Below are 19,678 nucleotides of genomic sequence, written 5' to 3'. Positions count from 1 at the left end.
ACTTTTATACGCGCGTTCGACGTTGGAAATTTGTACGGGAGTGAATCGGCAAAATCATTACATATGTAAGATATAGGTAAGAGAGAGGCAGAAGATATATTTTCTCTTTCTTAGTAAGTTTACGAACCGTGTAAATATTTCGTGTTGGTATCATATGACCTCACGGACTATGACGCGAATGACGTGCGACGGTAAGTAAATTAGATGAAGTGTATGTAATGATGGTGCAGTATGACTCACATATAAATTTGTAACGGCGAACGCGTGTATAGAAGTATAACGTTCGGTGGTATAACACACAAGCACAAACACCAATATTTTCAATAAATTGCAATATTATGAACATAAATTCTGTAATTAAATACTTGATTTTTTTTACCAAAAAATTAATCCTGTTTTACTGTTCTTTCAGTAAATTAAAAAAAAATAAATTCTTTTAAAAACAATTGCTTCTTCCTGGAATCTTATATATCATTACATTACTGTTAGTTATTACTCCCTGTAAAAATAAGATGTAAAAAACTATTATTTATTTTTAAATAAACCAATTTACAATAAGTTATATATTTATTTGGCATTATTTTACATTATATATTTATATTATATTACAAAAGTTGTCTAGATCTTATTTAAAACAGGTTTTTGAACATATGTCAGATACTGACTGCTTCTGAGATTGAACAGAGTCCATCTGTCACAAACACTTTATACTACACCAACATTAATATTTACTCTAATAAAAACAGGTCAAAAATATCATAGTATATCCAAAAATTGATAAATGTCCCTTACCTTCTTCTTCTTCTTCGTCTAGCCATTCACGTCTACATTTGAACATAAGCCTCTTTAAGTCTTCCTTTCCATTGTTTTTTATTGTACGCTACTTGTAGCCAATTTTTCCCGGCAGTCCTTTTCAGATCATCTGTCCATCTTATAGGAGGTCTGCCTCTGGGTCTTTTGTGTTGGTATGGTCTCCAGGTTAAAATTGATCTGTGCCATTTGTTTAGATCGCTCCTAGCTACATGTCCAGCGTATTCCCATTTCAACTTTAATGATTTTTGCACCACATCGGTGACTTTGGTTTTCTGTCTTATCCATGTGTTTGTTTTCTTGTCCTTAAGTGATATACCTAGCATTGCTCTTTCCATCGCGTGTTGAGTGACTCTAAGTATATTCATATTCTTTTTAGTGATTGTCCATGTTTGTGCCGCATAAGTTAATATCGGAATAATGCATGCATCAAAAACTTTAGATCTAAGATGTAATTGAATTTGTTGATTTCTGAGTATATAGTTCAGTTTACCGAATGCTGCCCAAGCTAACTTTCTTCTTCTTTTTATTTCTTCAGTTTGAATTTCCCTATTTAGTATTATTTTTTGTCCTAAGTATATAGGGGAACGACGGGTAATTACGAACACTTAAGGAAAATAATTGTTTATTTGAAATATAAAAATGTTGAAAACTCGGACACCACTACAGAGTGGCTAACAGTAATACAGCTATTAATTTTTGTTATTGGATAAACAAAAATAAAAATTTTAATAATAAAAAAACTCAATTAAAAATTTTCATGAAATGTTCGCTGTTACCCGAAATGTCGGGTAATAATAAACGTAGGGAAGGGTAATGGCGAACAGTATTACCTATTAACAAAAATCACATTTATAGTTGTGCCCGAGCCGCTGCATAATTTATGCACCCATCCACCACATATAATGCAACGGAACCAAAGTTCGCTTTTCCCGAACTCACCACAAATTAAACAAGATTCTCCTTCATTACAATCGTCGGTATTAATATGGTCATTGTCATCAGATTCTTCATCTTTATATGATGTCGAATCTTCCTCTTCGCTTGAAGATTGTAGTACTTTTCTCTTTGCAGTTTTACTTTTCTTTTTTAAAAATTTTTGTTTTTCAATTTCTTTTTCCATTTTTTGTTTCCTTCTAAGCTCCTTTTGTTCGAGTTCTAATTTCAAAGGCGTTGAGGTTAATATTTCGGATCTTTGTTTTTTTCTTCCACCCTTCTTCGGAACAGATATATTTTGTTTTTCTTTCGGTAAAGGCAAGATATCGCTGAATGAAACATTTTCGGTATTTTCACATATCTGGTTTTCTTTGGAAGAGCCTGGTTAGGGTTCCAGTAAATCTTCTTGAATAGTTTGTGAAAGACCTTCTTGGCTATTATTTTGTTGAGATTGATTATCGTTTGAACTGTAAAAGTCTTCTTCACTAAATGTATTTCGGTTGAATGGAAAAATTCCGGTCTTCTCAAAACCGTTTGCAGCTTTGTCTATGCTTGCAACTCTAGTATACGCCTTTGAGAATAAAGTGCTTATATGGCACATTTCAATTTTCTCATAGGGTTGAGATTTTAAAAACGAATCACATTCAACGTCATATGCTCGCTTCAGTGATGAGAAAAAGCTAACGTCTAGTGGTTGCAGACGGTATGTGGAGGTATTGACAGCATAATGATACCATTTTCTTTGCAAAAATTATAAATTGCAATAGAGCAATGACTGGAGTGATTGTCCAGCACCAGTAGAATGGGATCATCTCTTGTAGGTTTATTGGTTTTCGCAAAATGTTAAATCCAAAACAGGAACACTTCTTCGTTCATCCAACCGCTTTTTGAACAGGAGTACAAAGAACCTGGAGGCCCATCCTTTTCTAAAGCAGGATTTCTTCTCAGTCTTGGATAAATGAATAGTGGAGGTGTAAAAGATCCGCTGGCACTCATACAACAGCATACCGTCACGTTCTTGCCTCTTTCTCCACTTGTAACGGCTCCAACTTGTTTTTGGCCTCTAGGTCCAATGATCCGATTAGGCCTATTTCCTATTTACGTTTGTAGTGCCAGTCTCATCGACATTAAATATTCGAGTAGGTGGAAACTTGTATTCATCGTACAGCTTACCCAAATTGTCATAAAACCTTGAGACTTGATCCTTATTGAAACCTTGAATGCGATTAAGACTTGTTGCTTCAGGTTTACGGAAACTTAACTCAGGATGCCTTGACATGAATCCATATAACCAGTCTTTACCTGCTTCTTGTTTTTCTCTGTTGAAACTATGTTTTAAGTTTAATTTCTCTGCATAGGCGAAGGCCTCTTTTCGCAACTGAATTGGGGTTAATCCATAAAATATTTTAGATAACGTTAGTAAATGACGACTCATTTCTTCTTCCTGTTCATTTGAAAAGAGAGTGTTTGCACCCAGCCTGCCTTTGTAAAAGCCTCTAGAGACTCTGTTTTGTAATGTTGTAACAGGTATATTAAATTGTCGTGCAGCTTCCCTTAGGCCATAACGTCTTTCTTCAATTGCCTTTAGAGCAGCTTTCATTTGATCATCAGTCCATGAAAATTTGTTGGTACTTCGTTTCCGTTTAAAAGGCATCTGAAAAAGATACAAATTGTTAAATAAGCAAAAGAAAAGCAAAAATGTAAAGAATCTAAGCCAAATTATTAAAAGAGTAAACGCGAACACTTGGCGGGTAATCGCGAACATCTGTTCGTGATTACCCGATTTGGAAATGAATATGAAGAAACGAAATAATCATAATATAAATGCATTTAACTTCTCTGTAATAGGACAATTCTATAGGTTAAATAATAGTAAGTTAACTAACTCTAACAATTTAAATGAAACCATCAAGTGTTTAGGTACATACCTTATTTTCTGAATTGCTAAAATTGTAGTGCAAGCACTAAAAACAAATAAATCGCTAGAAAAAATTCCACAAATACGGGGCAACTGTGTATCTATGCCACCATGTGCAGACTAGTAGGAAGCACGAAATGAAATTTACAACGGAATGATACAGATGACGTACGCATCTATTCTGTGATGTTCGCAATCACCCGCTGTTCGCTATTACCCGTCGTTCCCCTATATTCTTCAACTTTTTCTATAACTTTATCGTTTATTATTGTCACGGTGTCTTCGGAGTGCATGACTTTTGTTTTGTTTCAATTCATTTTCAGTCCTATTTTAGAAGATTCGGTATGTAGTTCTAAAAGCATGGTTTGCATTTCTTGTAGGTCAGTAGCTATCAGGATTATGTCATCTGCAAATCGTAGATTACTGAGGTAGCGGCCATTGATGTTTATTCCCTTATATTTCCAATTTAGGTTTTTAAAAACGTCCTCCAAAACTAAGGTAAACAGTTTGGGTGATAAAGTATCTCCCTGTTTAATGGTACAGGGTTCGTGTGTTCATTTTCATTTAGGTAGTATGTAGCTGTAGCTTGGTTCATAGTTTCTTTTATTAAGTTAATATATCTGCTGTCTATTCTACAATTTTGCATTGCGTTTATTACGGCCGTGTGTTCTATGGTATCGAAAGCTTTTTCATAGTCTACAAACGCTAGGAAAACTGGAAACTTGTATTCGTTACATTTTTCTATTAATATTTTTGTGGTTAACAGGTGATCGAAAGTTGAATAGCCTTTTCTAAAACCTGCCTGTTTATATGGTTGGTATTCGTCTAATTTCCTTGTTAGTCGAGTAGTTATGACTTTGGTGAGTATTTTAAACAGGTGTGACAGTAGGCTGATGGGTCTGTAGTTTTCCAATTTTCGACTATCACCTTTCTTGTGTAATAATATTACTTTAGAGTTGTTCCAGCTCTTAGGGACTTTGCCCTGATGTAAACAACTGTCCACAAGCTTAGTTACAATTGCAATTAGTTCCTTACCTCCTTCTAATATCATATCTGTGGTAATACTATCTTCTCCTGCAGCTTTATTTCTCTTCATGTTTTCCAATGCTGTAGTTACCTCTGAAATTGTTACTTTTGGCATTATTTCTGATCCAACATTTTTTATTAATTTCCGTGCGGGTCTCATCTCATCATCTTGTTGATGTGTTCTGTGTAAAATTCTTCTATTCGTGTCAGTATGTTTTCTCTAGTTGTGATTTCATTTTCGTCTTTTCCCATTAATGATATCTGACGTCGTCCTAGTGTCGGTCTGAGGCATTTCATACTCTTATTTTTTTCAATAGTTGTTATTAATTTTTCGTTTTCTTTTTTGTTGTCTGATTCCTTTTCTAATCTGCCTATTAAGTTCTCTATATTCGTCGGTTCCTCTTTTGTTAGATTTATTGAAGATCTTCCTTCTTTTTATTTGTTGTAATATTTCTTTGTCTAATTCATTGTATGTTGTTTTTGGTTTTTTCAGTTGCAGAAGGCTTTTATTCACTGTTTCGGTAATAAGGTTATTCAAATCATCAATATCATTGGAGTTTATCTGCTGCATGCTAACTTGATTTAATGCATGCGCTATCTTTTTATTAAATTCACTATTTTTGATTTCTTCAGATGTCCATTTGTATCTTTTTTCATGTATTCTTTTTCTTTCTAGTTTTTTGTTAATTATTAGTTTTGTTCTTATTAGTCTATGATCGCTTCCTAGGTCAAACTGATTTAATACTGATACGTCTTCTACTAGGTTTCTATTCTTCGTTAAGATATAATCTATTTCATTCTTTGTCTTTTTATCGGGGCTCATCCATGTCCATTTTCTGCTTGGTTTTTTATTGAAAAAGGAGTTCATTGAGTACATGTTATGTTCATTCATGAAATTGAGAAGCATTTCTTCTCTATCGTTTCTTTTCCCGTAGCCATAGTTACCAATTAAATGTTCGTAACCTTCCTCTTTTTTGCCCAATTTAGCATTAAAATCTCCTAATAGTATTTCGTAATTTGCTTTATTTGTATCTATAACTGTTCTTATTTCATCATAAAATATTTCTACTTCTTCATCGTCGAGGCTTTTAGTCGGAGCGTACTCTTGGATCACTTTCAGAGTGGTTCTTTTATTAATCCTGATGATGAGATATGCTACTCTGTCTGATATGGGCTTGAATTCTTCGATACACTGTGTGAGGCTTTGTTTTACCAAGAATCCCACTCCCGTGTATTCGCCACCTTTATGCATAAAATGTGTGCCATTTTTTAGTATTATATACTCATCACTTTTTCTTCTGGTCTCGCATATACCAAGGATATCCCATTTTATATCCTTTAGTTCACTTTCTATTTCTGGGAATCTATTGTCGTCCGTCAGTGTTCGAATATTGTAGGAGCATAGCCAAATTGTCATCTTGTGGCAGCCGGGTCTTACCCAGGGATTCTTAGCACCCCCCTTTCGTTAGTTGTTTGATCGCTGCCGTGATCAAGTCTCTGGGAAGTGCTGGGCATTGGGGGCCTTTTCTTTTTTGTCCTGTACATTGACTTGAAGGTTTGGACCGTTATCTCCTCACGCTGGTCCAGTGCGGGTTGAGGAGGGAAGGGAAGGATTTGGGTAGGTCTGGGTTGGTGGGTAGCATTTAGGGCTTAGGATCCGTTTCTCTCCCGGATACCTTACCTTACCTTACAATAAATCAAATGAGAGATTACCGAAGGTCATAAGTAAGAAAAAGCCTGTTGCTAAGTATAGCTGAAGGCCAAAAAAGCCAAAATTATTGACACCTTAAGTGCCATTTGTATCCTATTAGATACAAATTACTTTGATCATTTTTGGCCACCTGTATTCAAACGGATACAAAGGAATACGTTTACTTTAGGCTAACTGGATTCAAAAGAATGCAGGGTTTGTATTTAATTGAATGGGGGACTTATAAAGCATAGCCGGTTGGTTCAAAATTTGTTTTTGGCCATGTTATTACATTAATAATTCGGATTATTTAGAAGAAATAAAAAAATATTTGCGACAATAAAATTTTTTACAAGCACTACATTTGTAGCGACTTAGCCTTTCGTAGCAAGCCATACATCTTTTTTTCTAATTATCATACAGTAAAATATGATTTTCATTGATGTTATTAGGCGGAGGTCTTGTAAAATTTTCGTCCAAAAGCTGAGTGACAACTTGTTCTTTGAATTTGGTGATGGACATTTTTTTCTTCGTTGCCATTTGATGGACACAATACGTATTCATTAGCGTAGTTCCTGTTAGTAATTCTACTGCTAATTTTCGATACCATTTGATCCCTTTTCGTAAAATAGTAGAATATGCCTTCAATTGATCAGAAAGATCTATAAAGGCTTTACATTTATTGTACTCTAAAATTATTATCGGTTTTTCTATTTCCTCGCCAGGTCTCCTTACAGGAGCCATTGCATTGCTGTTTTGTTGAAATCCCCAAGGCATATTTTTTGTCCTTCCATTTTAAAACAGTACAAGCTGTGTTGGTTTGTAAACTCGTAGACTGATACTTCTCTAACTTTGCTTTCACAACTTCAGGATTAGTTTTTCTGTTTGAACATAAGGTCCCCTTTTTATAGTTTATAATGCTGAATCCAAATCGATACAAGTGGCCAACAGCGTCAATTTATGAAAATGGGCCACTTGTATCCATTTCGATACAACAATGTTACAGTGGACTGCGTTTCTTTTTAAAATGGTGGCGCTTAACGTGTTAAGGGAAGAATTATGTCCAGTCCTATTGGGACCTTGCCATATCTCAAAAAAATTAAGGAAACAAGTACCAAGTAACAAAATTAAAACAATTTTAATTAATACTGGGGTAGTTAAAGAAAACAGCTTTTCGACAAGTTTGATTGGAAATTGACTTTTTCTCTTGGTCTCACAGTGTAGAATACATATTAGCTGACTTAAAATAGAGATGACGATAGTAAGAGAAGAAGAAAGGGAGATGAAGTTGACACAGACTTATTTCAGAGAAGTAATAAGTTGCTTAGAACATCAATAAAATTAAGATGTGAGGATCAATTAGATAGGTTACTAACAATAGTCGAAGATGCAAAAGGTGATATGAATGAAGTATATTGTGAATTGCAAATATTGAGAGGTGAGCAAAATTAATTTAAGGTTCTTGTATGCTGTTTCAAATCATATGCAGTTTCATATTAAATACTTGAGAAAACTGCTTAAAACAACTGTCATACGTGTTTTTATTTACGGTGCACCCCCAAATGTATTTTTTTAAATATTTTTGTGAGAAAACTAAATAAAATAAAATTTTACACTTGTATGATTTTCTCTAGTGTACACTCTCAAGTGTTTTTTCAAGTGGGTACACTCAAATGTATTTTTAAATTACTTGATGTAGTAAACTGTTTTAGACAAATTTCACATTTGTACAGTTTTCCTCCAGTGTGCACTCTCAAATGTTTTTTAAAATTACTTGCTTCACTAAATTGTTTAAAACAAATTTCACACTTGTACGGTTTTTCTCCAGTGTGAACTCTCAAATGTGTTTTCAAACTACTTGCATCACTAAACTGTTTAAAAAAAATTTCACACTTGTGAGGTTTTTCTCCAGTATGTGTTTTCAAATGTCTTTTCAAAACACTTGAACTAGTGTACTGCTTTAAACAAATTTCACACTTGTATGGTTTTTCTCCAGTGTGTTTTATCAAATGTGTTTTAACATGACTTGTTCGAGAAAACTGCTTAAAACAAATTTGACACTTATAAGGTTTTTCTCCAGTGTGTACTCTCAAATGAATTTTCAAAATACTTGCTCTGATAAACTGTTTTAAACAAATTTCACATTTGTACAGTTTTTCTCCAGTGTGTACTCTCAAATGTACATTTAAATCACTTTTAGTAATAAACTGCTTTAAACAAGTTTCACACTTATATGGTTTTTCTCCAGTGTGCCATCTCAAATGTCTTTTCAACTCATATTTAGTAATAAACAGCTTTAAACAAGTTTCACACTTGTGAAATTTCTCACGAGTATGTGTAATCAAATGTCTTTTAGTAGTAAGCTGCTTAAAACAAATTTTACACTTGTAAGATTTTTCTCCAGTATGTACCAACAAGTATTGTTGTTTTAAATGTTGTGTTGAAAACTGCTTGAAACAAATTTCACATTTATGAGGTGTTTGGCCAGTCCCAACTGTCATATTTTTATTTAATATTTTTCCTTGAGCATGTTGACCTGTATATTTTCCTTTATGAGATGAAAGTATTGTTTCCATAATTTTCATTTTCTCCTCCTGAGGACAACCTGAAATACAAACCAACTATAAACATTTTACAGGAACAGAAAAATTATTGCAGAAGTAAATTAATAGAATAATAATAATAATAATAATAATATATATATATATATATATATATATATATATATATATATATATATATATATATCTATATATATATCGTCGCTTGGATGCAGAAGTAGCCTAAGTCACAAAATGTTAATTTTACAGGAGAGCATTTTTTTGTTTTTTTCTCAAAATATTATAAAATTCTTTTATCAGAAAATTGTATAACAATGTTTAAAAAGCTACTTTCCCTACAGTTCATTGCTTTAACGATAAAGGCCACGTTCTAAAAAAAAGCTGGACATAGACTAGTAAAGTCTCAACTGATGTAGTCTATGTCCAAATTTGGACATAGAATATACTTACATGGAAGTACTTAGGCTAGTTCTGATCAATCCATAATATCAATAATCCAATCATGTAGTAGGTATAAATTATTTTAACACACACAGTGTACTTACTTATAAATCGTATATTGTCGGCTTTCAGGTTTAACAAATAAGTTTCTGAAATTATTAACAACTGGGCCGTGTTAAAAAAAGACAGAAAATATTACTACTTAAAAAATCAAACAGATGGAACAAAATAGAAAATAAAACAAATAAATTTAACTCAAAATTAGGAACTAAAATTAAACAATTATGAATATTTAAACATCAATATCTGAATCTTCCCCTGTTCGTTTTTCATCATAAGGTAGGTTTTTAAAAAAATCATGATATTGACATGAAATAACTTTCTTCTGGCAAAGAAATTGCAAATGGTCGTATTTCTTTTTCGTTAATCGAATTTGCCTCGTATAGTTTGGCTTCAGTTCAATATCTTCTATATTAATTTGAAGTGTCTTTCTACCCTTTTTGACCAGATTAATTTTTTTAAATTCAATGTCTTCAAAATTGTATTTAAAAAAACACATATTTGGATAGTCTGTCCGGGTTTGTAGAATTCGTAATTTGTTCCAGTAAACTTTCTCATTAGATTCATCCTTGTCCCAATTAATAGATGTTTTTGCTAGAAGTTCTTTTAGATCAAATATATTTTCTTGGTCTAATTCAACGACGTTATACGGGTTGTTTCTCTTTGCAGTTCTGACAATTGTGTACCATTGATGAGGAGAATAGACTGGAATATTACGTGATGCTCTTTCAATCACACTATGAATACTGTCTCCCTCATTTTGTGTGTGCCCTCGTTCCAGAAAGCTATGACAAATTTTTACTTTATATAATTGAGAAATGTAATTGTATAATGAAAATAAGTATTTATTTCTATTTTGTCCGGCACAATTGTCAGAAAAAAATGAAAACTCATTTCTACCGTGTTCAATATTACGCTTTATAAAATTCAAAAGGCAACTACCTATTTCACAAGAGCCTCTCTTGCCTATGGTTTCATACCACATATAACAGTTGCATTCTTTATTACCCATATTGAAAATAGTAAAGTTATAAGTTGACAATTTTAGCTTATAATACGCTAATCCAACTTCCGACTTTGGTACCTGAAGTATTTGTTGTAAATCAAAAACTACGCAACAAATCTGTTGATTCTCCTCAGCTCTTTTTTTTCTGCATCCTTAAATTCTCTGGCTAAATTCTTGTTTTTCAAGTGCAGTTGATACATTTCTTCAGCTGCTAATTTCTCTTCAGTAGACGATTGTTCGAATCCATGGCAAATATCGCACAAATCTTTCTTTGGCTGAAAGAATGACATATTAAAATCTGAATTAAAGACAGCCCTGTATATACTTTCCGTTGCTACTTCAGTAATGTTCATATCGGAACAGTATTCCTTGCATAAAGAATACATTCTGGATATATTAAGAGATGCAGGTTAATACAAACGTGTTGTGTTTTTCTGCAATAGTGACTTTCAATTGTCTGAAAGGAATTTATATGTTCTCGAACGGATTCTTTGACAGATTCGTTGAGTAAGGAGTTTTTGCAGGCCTTTCCACTTCTGTCTTCGGAAATCGTACCAATGGAACAAGTTTTATTAAGTACAGTTTTAACAACCTGGGCACTTATACAAAAAGTATTTAAATAGAAAATTTTACACACAGGTACTTTGGTGTTGTCCTTTATGAAATAATAATCAAACGTGAATTTTCTTCTACTATGTTGGTTTAGAGAAGGCGATTCTTCATTTTTCTCTGCAGCAATATTTATCTTCTTTCGGCTAATTCTTGTTCTTTCTTTATTTTTTCTTTGCACTAATTTTGAAATGAAATCTTGTTGTCTGTTGATGTCTCCAAGATTCCAGTAACGACCAAATATAGATTGCCTTTCTTCTTCAGGAATCTTTTCGCTACATTCGCTTTCATGCATATAATCTAATCAAAAAATAATTTATTCAAAAAGGCCATTTAAATAAAATATTATAGCCAAATCCAATATGACATTTGTCTAGGGTAGTATATAATAATGAGTGACTTTACCCTAATATTTGGTTGATATTAACAGTGCCACTGAATAAACAGCTACTATTTGACATAATAAAATAAAAATAGGAAATAGAAAATCACATGAACAATAAATTTTTGTCTTACCTGCACACTGGTTCTTCTTCACTTCAAGCAACTGAAGTATTTTTGTACTTCGTGAGTTCAGCTCCAATGATTTTTGATTAAACATAATTTAAATTCTTATTGAGCTATCTTAAATCGCGAATAAGTTTATGTCCTCAATATATATACGTAAATTTATGCAGAACTAGTCTATGTCCGGCTAAGCGACGGAGATACGATCGGTTTGCTGCGGCGCTCTTACATAGACTGATTCTGCATGAAAACTGACAACGGTACGGAACATAGGCTAGTTCAAGTTTTGATCGATATGAGCGTTAGTTGTAAAGATGGATATACAATACTTCTGCATCCAATGTAATGATGCTTTTACTTTCAAATGGACCTAAAATATCAAATTAGGCAAAAATGGACATAGGCTACTTCTGCATCCAAGCGACGATATATATATATATATATATATATATATATATATATATATATATATATATATATATATATATATATATATATATATATATATATATATATCTATATATATCTATATATATATATATATATATATATATATATATATCTATATATATATCTATATATATATATATATATATGTATATATATATACGTATATTTAAATATATGTATATACATATATATATACATAGTAGTAAAGGAATATAGTAATAAAGCTAAAGCATAAATTGACCTTCCTAAGTTTATTCTTCCATTAGATCTTATTCCTTACGGGTTAATAACAGTTGGCAACACCCAATTGATACTACTGTCAGTAGTAATCGGAATCAAGTTAAATACAGATGTGTCCTGTGGTTCTATGGACTGTGATTGTTTGTTTAAGTTTGTACTACTCTTTTAAGAGTAGTATAAACTATTCTAGTTTAAGATTGGAATTTTCTGTAGCTAGTGTATGACGCAAAAAAAAGAAAATTTAGTCAAGGGAGGAATTAAGCCTGAAAAGAAAAAAAAAAGATGAAGAAAAGAAAGATAGAAAACCAATTTTCACTCCACAGTCAGAGGGACATTTAAAGAAAATTTGTCTAGAAAACAGATTTGCTATTACAAAGGTAATAAAATCACAACTTCAGGATGCTAGCGTAAATGTTTCTGAGAACACTTTTCAAAGAAAATTAAAAGAATTAGATTTAAAAGCCTGTCATCCAGCCAGGAAGCCCAAATTAACAGCTGCAATTAAAGAAAAGTGCCTGAAATGGGCCAAACAATGGCAAGACAAAGATGTGTACTTCTGGAGATCAGTAAGATACAGCAATTTAATCAAAATTTGATAGATTATTATTTTTAGTTAAATAAAGCAAATAAACATGGAAGTTTATATATTTTTCCTATTTTTGCATTTTCGAAATTTAGGAGAATAAAGCTCAGTATGTGTAGTTGTCATGGAGAAAAGTTTCATCCTGATTGTGTGATTCTGATGGTTAAACATCCCACCAAAGTGATGATTTGGTCAGTCATCAGTGGCAAGGGCACTAGACATCTGTATGTCTTCAAAGGAATAATGAGGCACGATCAGTACAAAGAAATATTACAAAATCTATTGATTCCACAGCTCAGAGAATGATTTCCAAATGGGGAACCATTCACTTTCATGCAAGATAGAGCTCCCTGTCACACTGTTCTGTCTGTTAGCTTTTTTGGCAGAAAAAATATCCCTCTGTTGAATTGGCTGGGTAATAGCCCTAATATGAACCCAACTGAAAATGTGTGATGAAAAGAGAAGTGGCTAAAGATGTGATTACCAACAAAACCCAGCGCTTAGAAAAGATTATTTATGTGTGAAATCATCATCCTCAAATGAAGGAGAGACTACAGTCTTGCATTGATAGCATGACATGTAGAATTAAAGCTTTGTTAGCGGCTGGAGGTGGCTCAACTAAATACTGACTTTTACTAGCATTAATTGTACTTTTCTTTAAAGCTTAATAAACAGCTGCTTTTCTAAACGAATGCTGTTTTATTTATGTCAAATAAATCAGTAATTGATTGGATATTATAAAAATAAAAAACAAATCAATTTAAAATAATAAAACGTTTAATGTCACTTAGTTAATAATATTTTACATGAAATCTTGCAGTGTATCTAATAATTTGACCAGGGACTGTAAGTTTGTTTCTCCTGCAAACAAGCTTATTAATAAAAAATGTTTTCCTCAGTTCGTTCGTTTTTAGTTTTACAAGTAGCCACAAAACCACCAAACATTATAGTTTCAATTTATCAACATCCTAATAATGTACCTACTGCATTTTTAAATAAACAAAAATAAAGTATCCCTACATAAAACCAATTAAACAACAAGAAATTCTTCAAAAAATTCTTAATTATCAAATAATTTATATCCAAAAATCACAGAATGCTAATAATAACATTACAATTTTATTTAAGATTTTAGTTGCATTAATAAGCAAGTGATGTCTAAATTAATAGACAATACACACAGTGTCACAAAAAGATTGGTCATAAATTATACCACAGGTGAAAATAAGTTAATTTTGCTTAACTTATCTATATACTAAAGAGCACTTAGAGAAAGTTACAGGGTGTTAAAAGTACTAAATAAAACTTTTTTAATGTTGCTCCAAAACAGTTTAAAACTTTTTTATGAAAATGTATATTACATTATGTTAGCATGCCATGGCCAAAGTAGTGAATATATTTTTTCTTAAAATTTATAAAAATCTAAATTATTGTTTGTTTATAAAAAAACACTAACAGACACAAAAAATGTTCATTCTTTTGTCCCATTTTTAATCCAATGTTATGCTGTAAAAAAGTTACCTCCTAACTTTTTCTGAGTGGACTTTTACCTTTAGGTAAAGTGAGGTCAAGAACAAGGTTCCTTGATAACATTGATGAAGACATGAGAAATATGGGAATATGTGCTTGGCAGAGAAAGGTGATGGATAGGAACAACTGGAGAGAAATTCTTGAGGAGGCTAGGACCCACCTAGGGTTGTAAAGCAAGAATGATGATGATAAGTGAGGACAAATCAACTGATTTTCATCCTTAAAAATCGTGGTATAATCTATGACCCTCCTTTTTGTGATACACTGTAAAAGTTATTCTTAGGTATCACAAAATATTCTTTATAACATATAGTGATATTTACTTACTTTCTTCATTTGTTGTTTGCTTTTCTTCAAATGATATAAATTTATCTTCACATTCTACTTCAGTGTTTACAGTCAATTCATTTAAGTCTACATAATCAAATGCTTGGTAAGCAGTTTCTGTCTTGGGTTCTTCCTTAATTTCAATTTTGAAGGCATCCAAAGAACCAACACACGTGTCATTATCTATTTCTAATTTACCAGTTGTCTCAGTAACTTCTTGTTTTATTTCCATATTATTAAATTTGATTTTATGTAACAATTATTGCAGATTTATAAAGTACAAAACAAACTGAGTATAGCCGCAAATGTCAACCATGGAATAACATATTTCGGTTTTGCAATGTTGTCATATTTTTATGCCTATGTTAAATGCTTCAAAAAGGACTTTTCATCATCCACCATGTTTTTCGTACAGTCAGATTTAACAATGACGTATAATGGATGTACTTGTACTTGTGTATAAATTTATAAAGAAATATTTTTTAGTTAATTGGTTATATACCAACATTTTTTACGCATAAAAATTACGTAATCGATAAAGACATGTGAAATATGGGAATACGTGCTTGGCAGACAAAGACGATGGATAGGGACGACTGGAAAGAAATTCTTGAGGAGGCTAGGACCCACGGAGTTGTTAAGTCAGAATGAGAAGATCAAGAGGTCTTCCGCATATTCCAGAACATGGTGACTGTCGTTGCTGAGTCTAGCTATCAAAATCTTAATGACCCGATCTACAATAGAGAAGATAAAACTCCCACATGTTCGTGATGGCATTGTATCCCTCAGTAACGTTGTGTATATCACACAATTACTCAACATGCCGTGTATCCCTATGCAGCTTTTTTCGTCTATTTCTTTTAGACGAATCGCCCTTGTGATTGCTTCGTAGTTGTTGTTGAATGCTCCTTCCATATCAAAAAATGCACCCAACATCACCTCTTGGTTTTCCAGAACGTACTCCACCCTCTGTAAGAGATGGTGCAGTGCCGTTTCTATAGAGACTCATGGCTGAGCAACCATTCTTCTCCTTCCTTTCTATATTTATTTCTTCATCTTTGTTGGTGAGATTTTGTCCCCTCTCTCGCTTTTATATCATCTATTAGTTTAAATCTATTTTCAGTGTTTCTGTCATATTGTTATCATTTCGTCTTTTAATCCTCGTATTTCTTTTCATTTTTTCGCTGAAATATTTCATTTTATTTCAGGATATTCTACTCATCGTCAGTTGGCGCTACAGCCCTTCGTGAGCCATGGCCTGCTTCAAAACATTCTTCCATCCTTCCCTATCGAGTGTCTGTCTTCTCCAGCCCCTCACTCCAATCTCCCTCAGATCTTCCTGTACATCGTCCAGATATCTGAGTTTAGGTCGCCCCCTTCTTGTTCTTCCGACCGGCCTGTTTAGCATAGTTATTTTAGTGGGATCACTCTCATCCATCCGCATAACGTGGCCCACCCACCTTAGGCGGTTTATTTTGATGGTCTTCACAATATCTGCATCACCAAAAAGTCTATAGAGTTCAAAGTTATATCGCCTTCTCCACAGACCCTGTTCGTTTACTCCGCCATATATGGTCCTCAATACTTTTCCTTCAAAGACTCGCAGTAACTCTTCATCTATGGTCGTCATTGCCCATGTTTCCGATCCGTATGTGAACACTGGGCGTATTATTGTTTTATAAAGTTTGCACTTTGTTGCTATTGAAATACTTCTCGCTCTTAGTTGAGGGCCCAGGCCAAAATAACAGCGGTTAGCCACGCATATTCTTTTTTTATCTCGTTGGATGTTGTGTTATTTTTGTAGTCTACCAGTGATCCTAAGTAGCAGAATTCTTCTACCACTTCTATCGTTTCGTGTTGCACCTCTAAGTTATTTTGTTGAATTCTTGATATGGCCGGCATATATTTAGTTTTCTGGATGTTAATCAGAAGTCCGATGTTTTCTGCGGCATTTTTGATACGTGAGGATATTCTACTAATTTTGCTAAATAAATGATCTTCCAAATTCTTCTAGATATTCTTTTTGACCTCTTCGAGGGCAACGATTTAATATAATATCATGTTCATTTTTTGTTTCCACATATGTTTTCCATGCATTTCTTTCTTTTAACTACTATTTGAACATCCTTATTCCACAATATCATACTTTTTTTATTTCGTTGTTGTGAAAAGTCCTATTATGTGTTTGAACACATAACTACTGCGTTATCTGTATATCTTATGACCTAAGATTAACGAGAGAAAAAAACAAGATAATGGCAAAAGAGACAGAATCTTCCTTTACCTATAATGATAATTAGAACCAGTAAACAGTTCCAAATACCTTGGCTGCTGAATTAACTACAAGCTTGACCTAAAACAAGAAATTAGAGTCAGAATTGCTCAGGCTAGAGATAGCTTCTTCAAGATTCGTCGTCTATTCTGCTATATAGACATATCGATATCAAACTAAGATTAAAACTTGTTAAATGTAAGTGGACTAGGTAGCTGAAAACGGACAGCTAATGTAGTTGTAGAAGCAGTAAAATGGCACAAGTATTTCGAAGAAATATATCAAGAAACGGATAGAGAAGAAGAAAGAGAAATAATAACGAACACAGAACAAGATGAAGAAAAGAATTGACCTATACAGAAGTGAAAGGTGAAATATGCAAACTAAAAAACGAGAGACTACGGAATATGTGCAGAGCTTATAAAATACGAAGAGGGAGCACTATACAGAAAGATTTATGAACTAATACAGAATATTTGGAGTAATGCCCGAAGAATGAAAGAAGGTAAATATAGTGAAGATTCCAGAATAAGGAGACCAAAGAATATGTAAAAACTACCGAGCAATTAATTTACTGAATGTAACAAAGTAATCATCTTACCGATCAGACTAGATAAATGGGACAAACACTTCGCAAATCTACTGGTGGAATAAAGGGCAGAATATTTGCGAACACTTCAAACACAATCAGAGGTGCAAGTACATACAATAGCTTCCCCAATTACGATTACGAAGTAGCACGAGTATGCCAAGCATTAAAGAATAGAAAATTACCAGGCCCTGGCAATATACCACCCACTCAAGTACGGTACAAGCAAATTATATAAGCAGCTAGCTAGCCTTGACCAAAAATGTATTAACGGAGAAATAGTATACCGGTGGAATGGAGAACATCGTTCTCCATCACAATACATAAGAAGGGAAGTAAAGATGTATGTGTAGAGTAATCGCAGTCCTTAACACCATCTCGAGAGATTACGGGAAACTGATCAAAAAGAGAATGAAATATGAATTATGTGATATGAAATACATCTTCTCTACGGGGACCTTAAAAAAGCTTATGATAGTGGGCCACAACAAAAACTCTGGAAAGCTCTCGAGAAAACAAATATTAGTATAACCTTAATCAAGGCTGTTCAAGACCTCTACAAGAACAACACAAGTAAAATAAAGAAAGGTCAGGTGGTATCCAAGGGTTTCACTATCAGCAAAGGACTCAAACAAGGATGCTGCGTGTCTCCTACTTTGTTTAAGATCTACTCGGAGCAAGCAATGAAGACGTGTAAATAAAATGCAGAAACATGGGAATTCCTCTAAACGACGCAATATTTTACACATTGAGTTTTGCAGACGACCAGATAGTGATGGCCCAAGACTATGAAGACCTCGAATATATGACCCGTAAACTTATCGAAGAATACGAACTATGAGAGCTAGAAGTAAATATCATGAAAACTGAATACATGTGTATTGGGGGAATTCAACAAAATCTAATCTTTTATACAGCGAGAAATAAATCAGTGTCAAAAATACAAATATTTAGGCATTCAAATAATCAACGTGGCAAATTAGACGAAGAAAATAAACATAGAAGGGAAATAAACCAGGGAAGACAAGCCATTATGCAATTAAACAGTGTACTGTGGAATAAACAATCTCCAAAGAAAACAAACACAAAATCTATAACAGCATTATAAAACGCATTGTTACATATGGAAGTGAGGTATGGCCACTGAAAGGAAAAAACTTAAAAGCATTAGAAGCAACAGAAATGGCCTTCTGGGGAAGAGCAGCTGGAAAATCAAGATTAGACAGGGTTAGAAACGAACGAATACGAGAAATTATGGGTATTAAGCACAATATAACAGATGACATCAGAATAAATCAACTGATGGTATGGACACGTCCAAAGAATGGATGAACACAGAATACCAAATAAAGTATTGAACTGGACACCGCATGGAAGAAGAAAGCAATTTAGATCAAGATTAAGTTGGAGAGAAGGAATCGATAAAGACTTAAGGGAGAGGGGAGTTGAAGAAAACCTTTGGAACGACTGGGATAAATGGAGACTGGAAATCAGAAAACGGCGTAGAACGTTATAAACTGATTGATTGAACATAAAGTATGGCTGGTATAATTAGACAGACTAAAAATGTACACAGAACAAAGCATATGAGATTATCAGTACGGTTTCAGAAAAGGAAGATCCACGATAGATATACATACGCTAAAACAAGTAATAGAGAAAACTACAAGTACGACGGAGAAACACATACGTTTCCTAGAGGGAAATAATAAAAATAAAAAATAGAGTAAGACAAGGAATGAAATTTAAGTGAAATCAGTTCAGCTTTCTCGGGAGCGTATAGCTTGTATCATCATCATTAGCATTTTGAGTCCACCGCATTTTTGAACATAGGCTTTCCGTAAATAATTCCCACAGCTTCTTCCACAGTGCACTGGGAAACTCAGGAGGGCAGAGTCTTCTTAAAGTTGCGTGCTTGATTTTACACAAAAAACTGGAGTGTTTATCGCGCTGATCGATACAAGACTGAGATGCGTGTAGTCCGAAATAGCTTCGCCTCCCTTAAGTCTCATAGGTACGGTGCGTACAGGACCGTATTATTTTACGTCCATACACAGAAGACATACACACACGTTAAGTGGGAATTAAATATAAAATAAAATAATAAAAATTAATTAATAAAA

General features: G+C 33.3%; 1 protein-coding gene across 2 annotated transcripts; it reads right to left on the bottom strand.

Moving 5' to 3' along the window:
- Nucleotides 1-7,816: 7,816 nt before the first annotated feature.
- LOC140440049 (uncharacterized) lies at nt 7,817-19,648 on the bottom strand. 2 transcript variants are annotated; one of them, XM_072530295.1, is made up of 2 exons: nt 14,695-15,056; nt 7,817-8,985 (listed from the first exon to the last, which is right to left on the bottom strand). In XM_072530295.1, exons 1-2 carry the CDS (start codon nt 14,924-14,926, stop codon nt 8,036-8,038), a joined length of 1,182 nt encoding a protein of 393 aa, XP_072386396.1. In that variant the 5' UTR covers nt 14,927-15,056; the 3' UTR covers nt 7,817-8,035. The 2 variants fall into 2 exon arrangements, with proteins under 2 accessions (XP_072386396.1, XP_072386397.1); XM_072530296.1 differs by lacking the exon at nt 7,817-8,985 and adding an exon at nt 13,597-13,698 and having other exon boundaries at nt 14,695-19,648.
- Nucleotides 19,649-19,678: the final 30 nt, after the last annotated feature.

The sequence above is a fragment of the Diabrotica undecimpunctata genome, chromosome 4 (genome assembly GCF_040954645.1).
Source record: "Diabrotica undecimpunctata isolate CICGRU chromosome 4, icDiaUnde3, whole genome shotgun sequence".
Classification (NCBI taxonomy): Eukaryota; Metazoa; Arthropoda; class Insecta; order Coleoptera; family Chrysomelidae; genus Diabrotica; species Diabrotica undecimpunctata.
The sequence above is the reverse complement of the archived record's forward strand: the minus strand, read 5'-3'. Positions and strand labels throughout refer to the sequence as shown.

Bases quoted from the DNA above. Each gene is read 5' to 3' on its own strand.
- LOC140440049 (XM_072530295.1), bottom strand. From the start codon at position 14,926: ATGGAAATAAAACAAGAAGTTACTGAGACAACTGGTAAATTAGAAATA. The intron at 8,986-14,694 runs GTAAGTAAATAT...TTTGTATTTCAG, and splicing joins GCAAACAACAAATGAAGAAA to GTTGTCCTCAGGAGGAGAAA.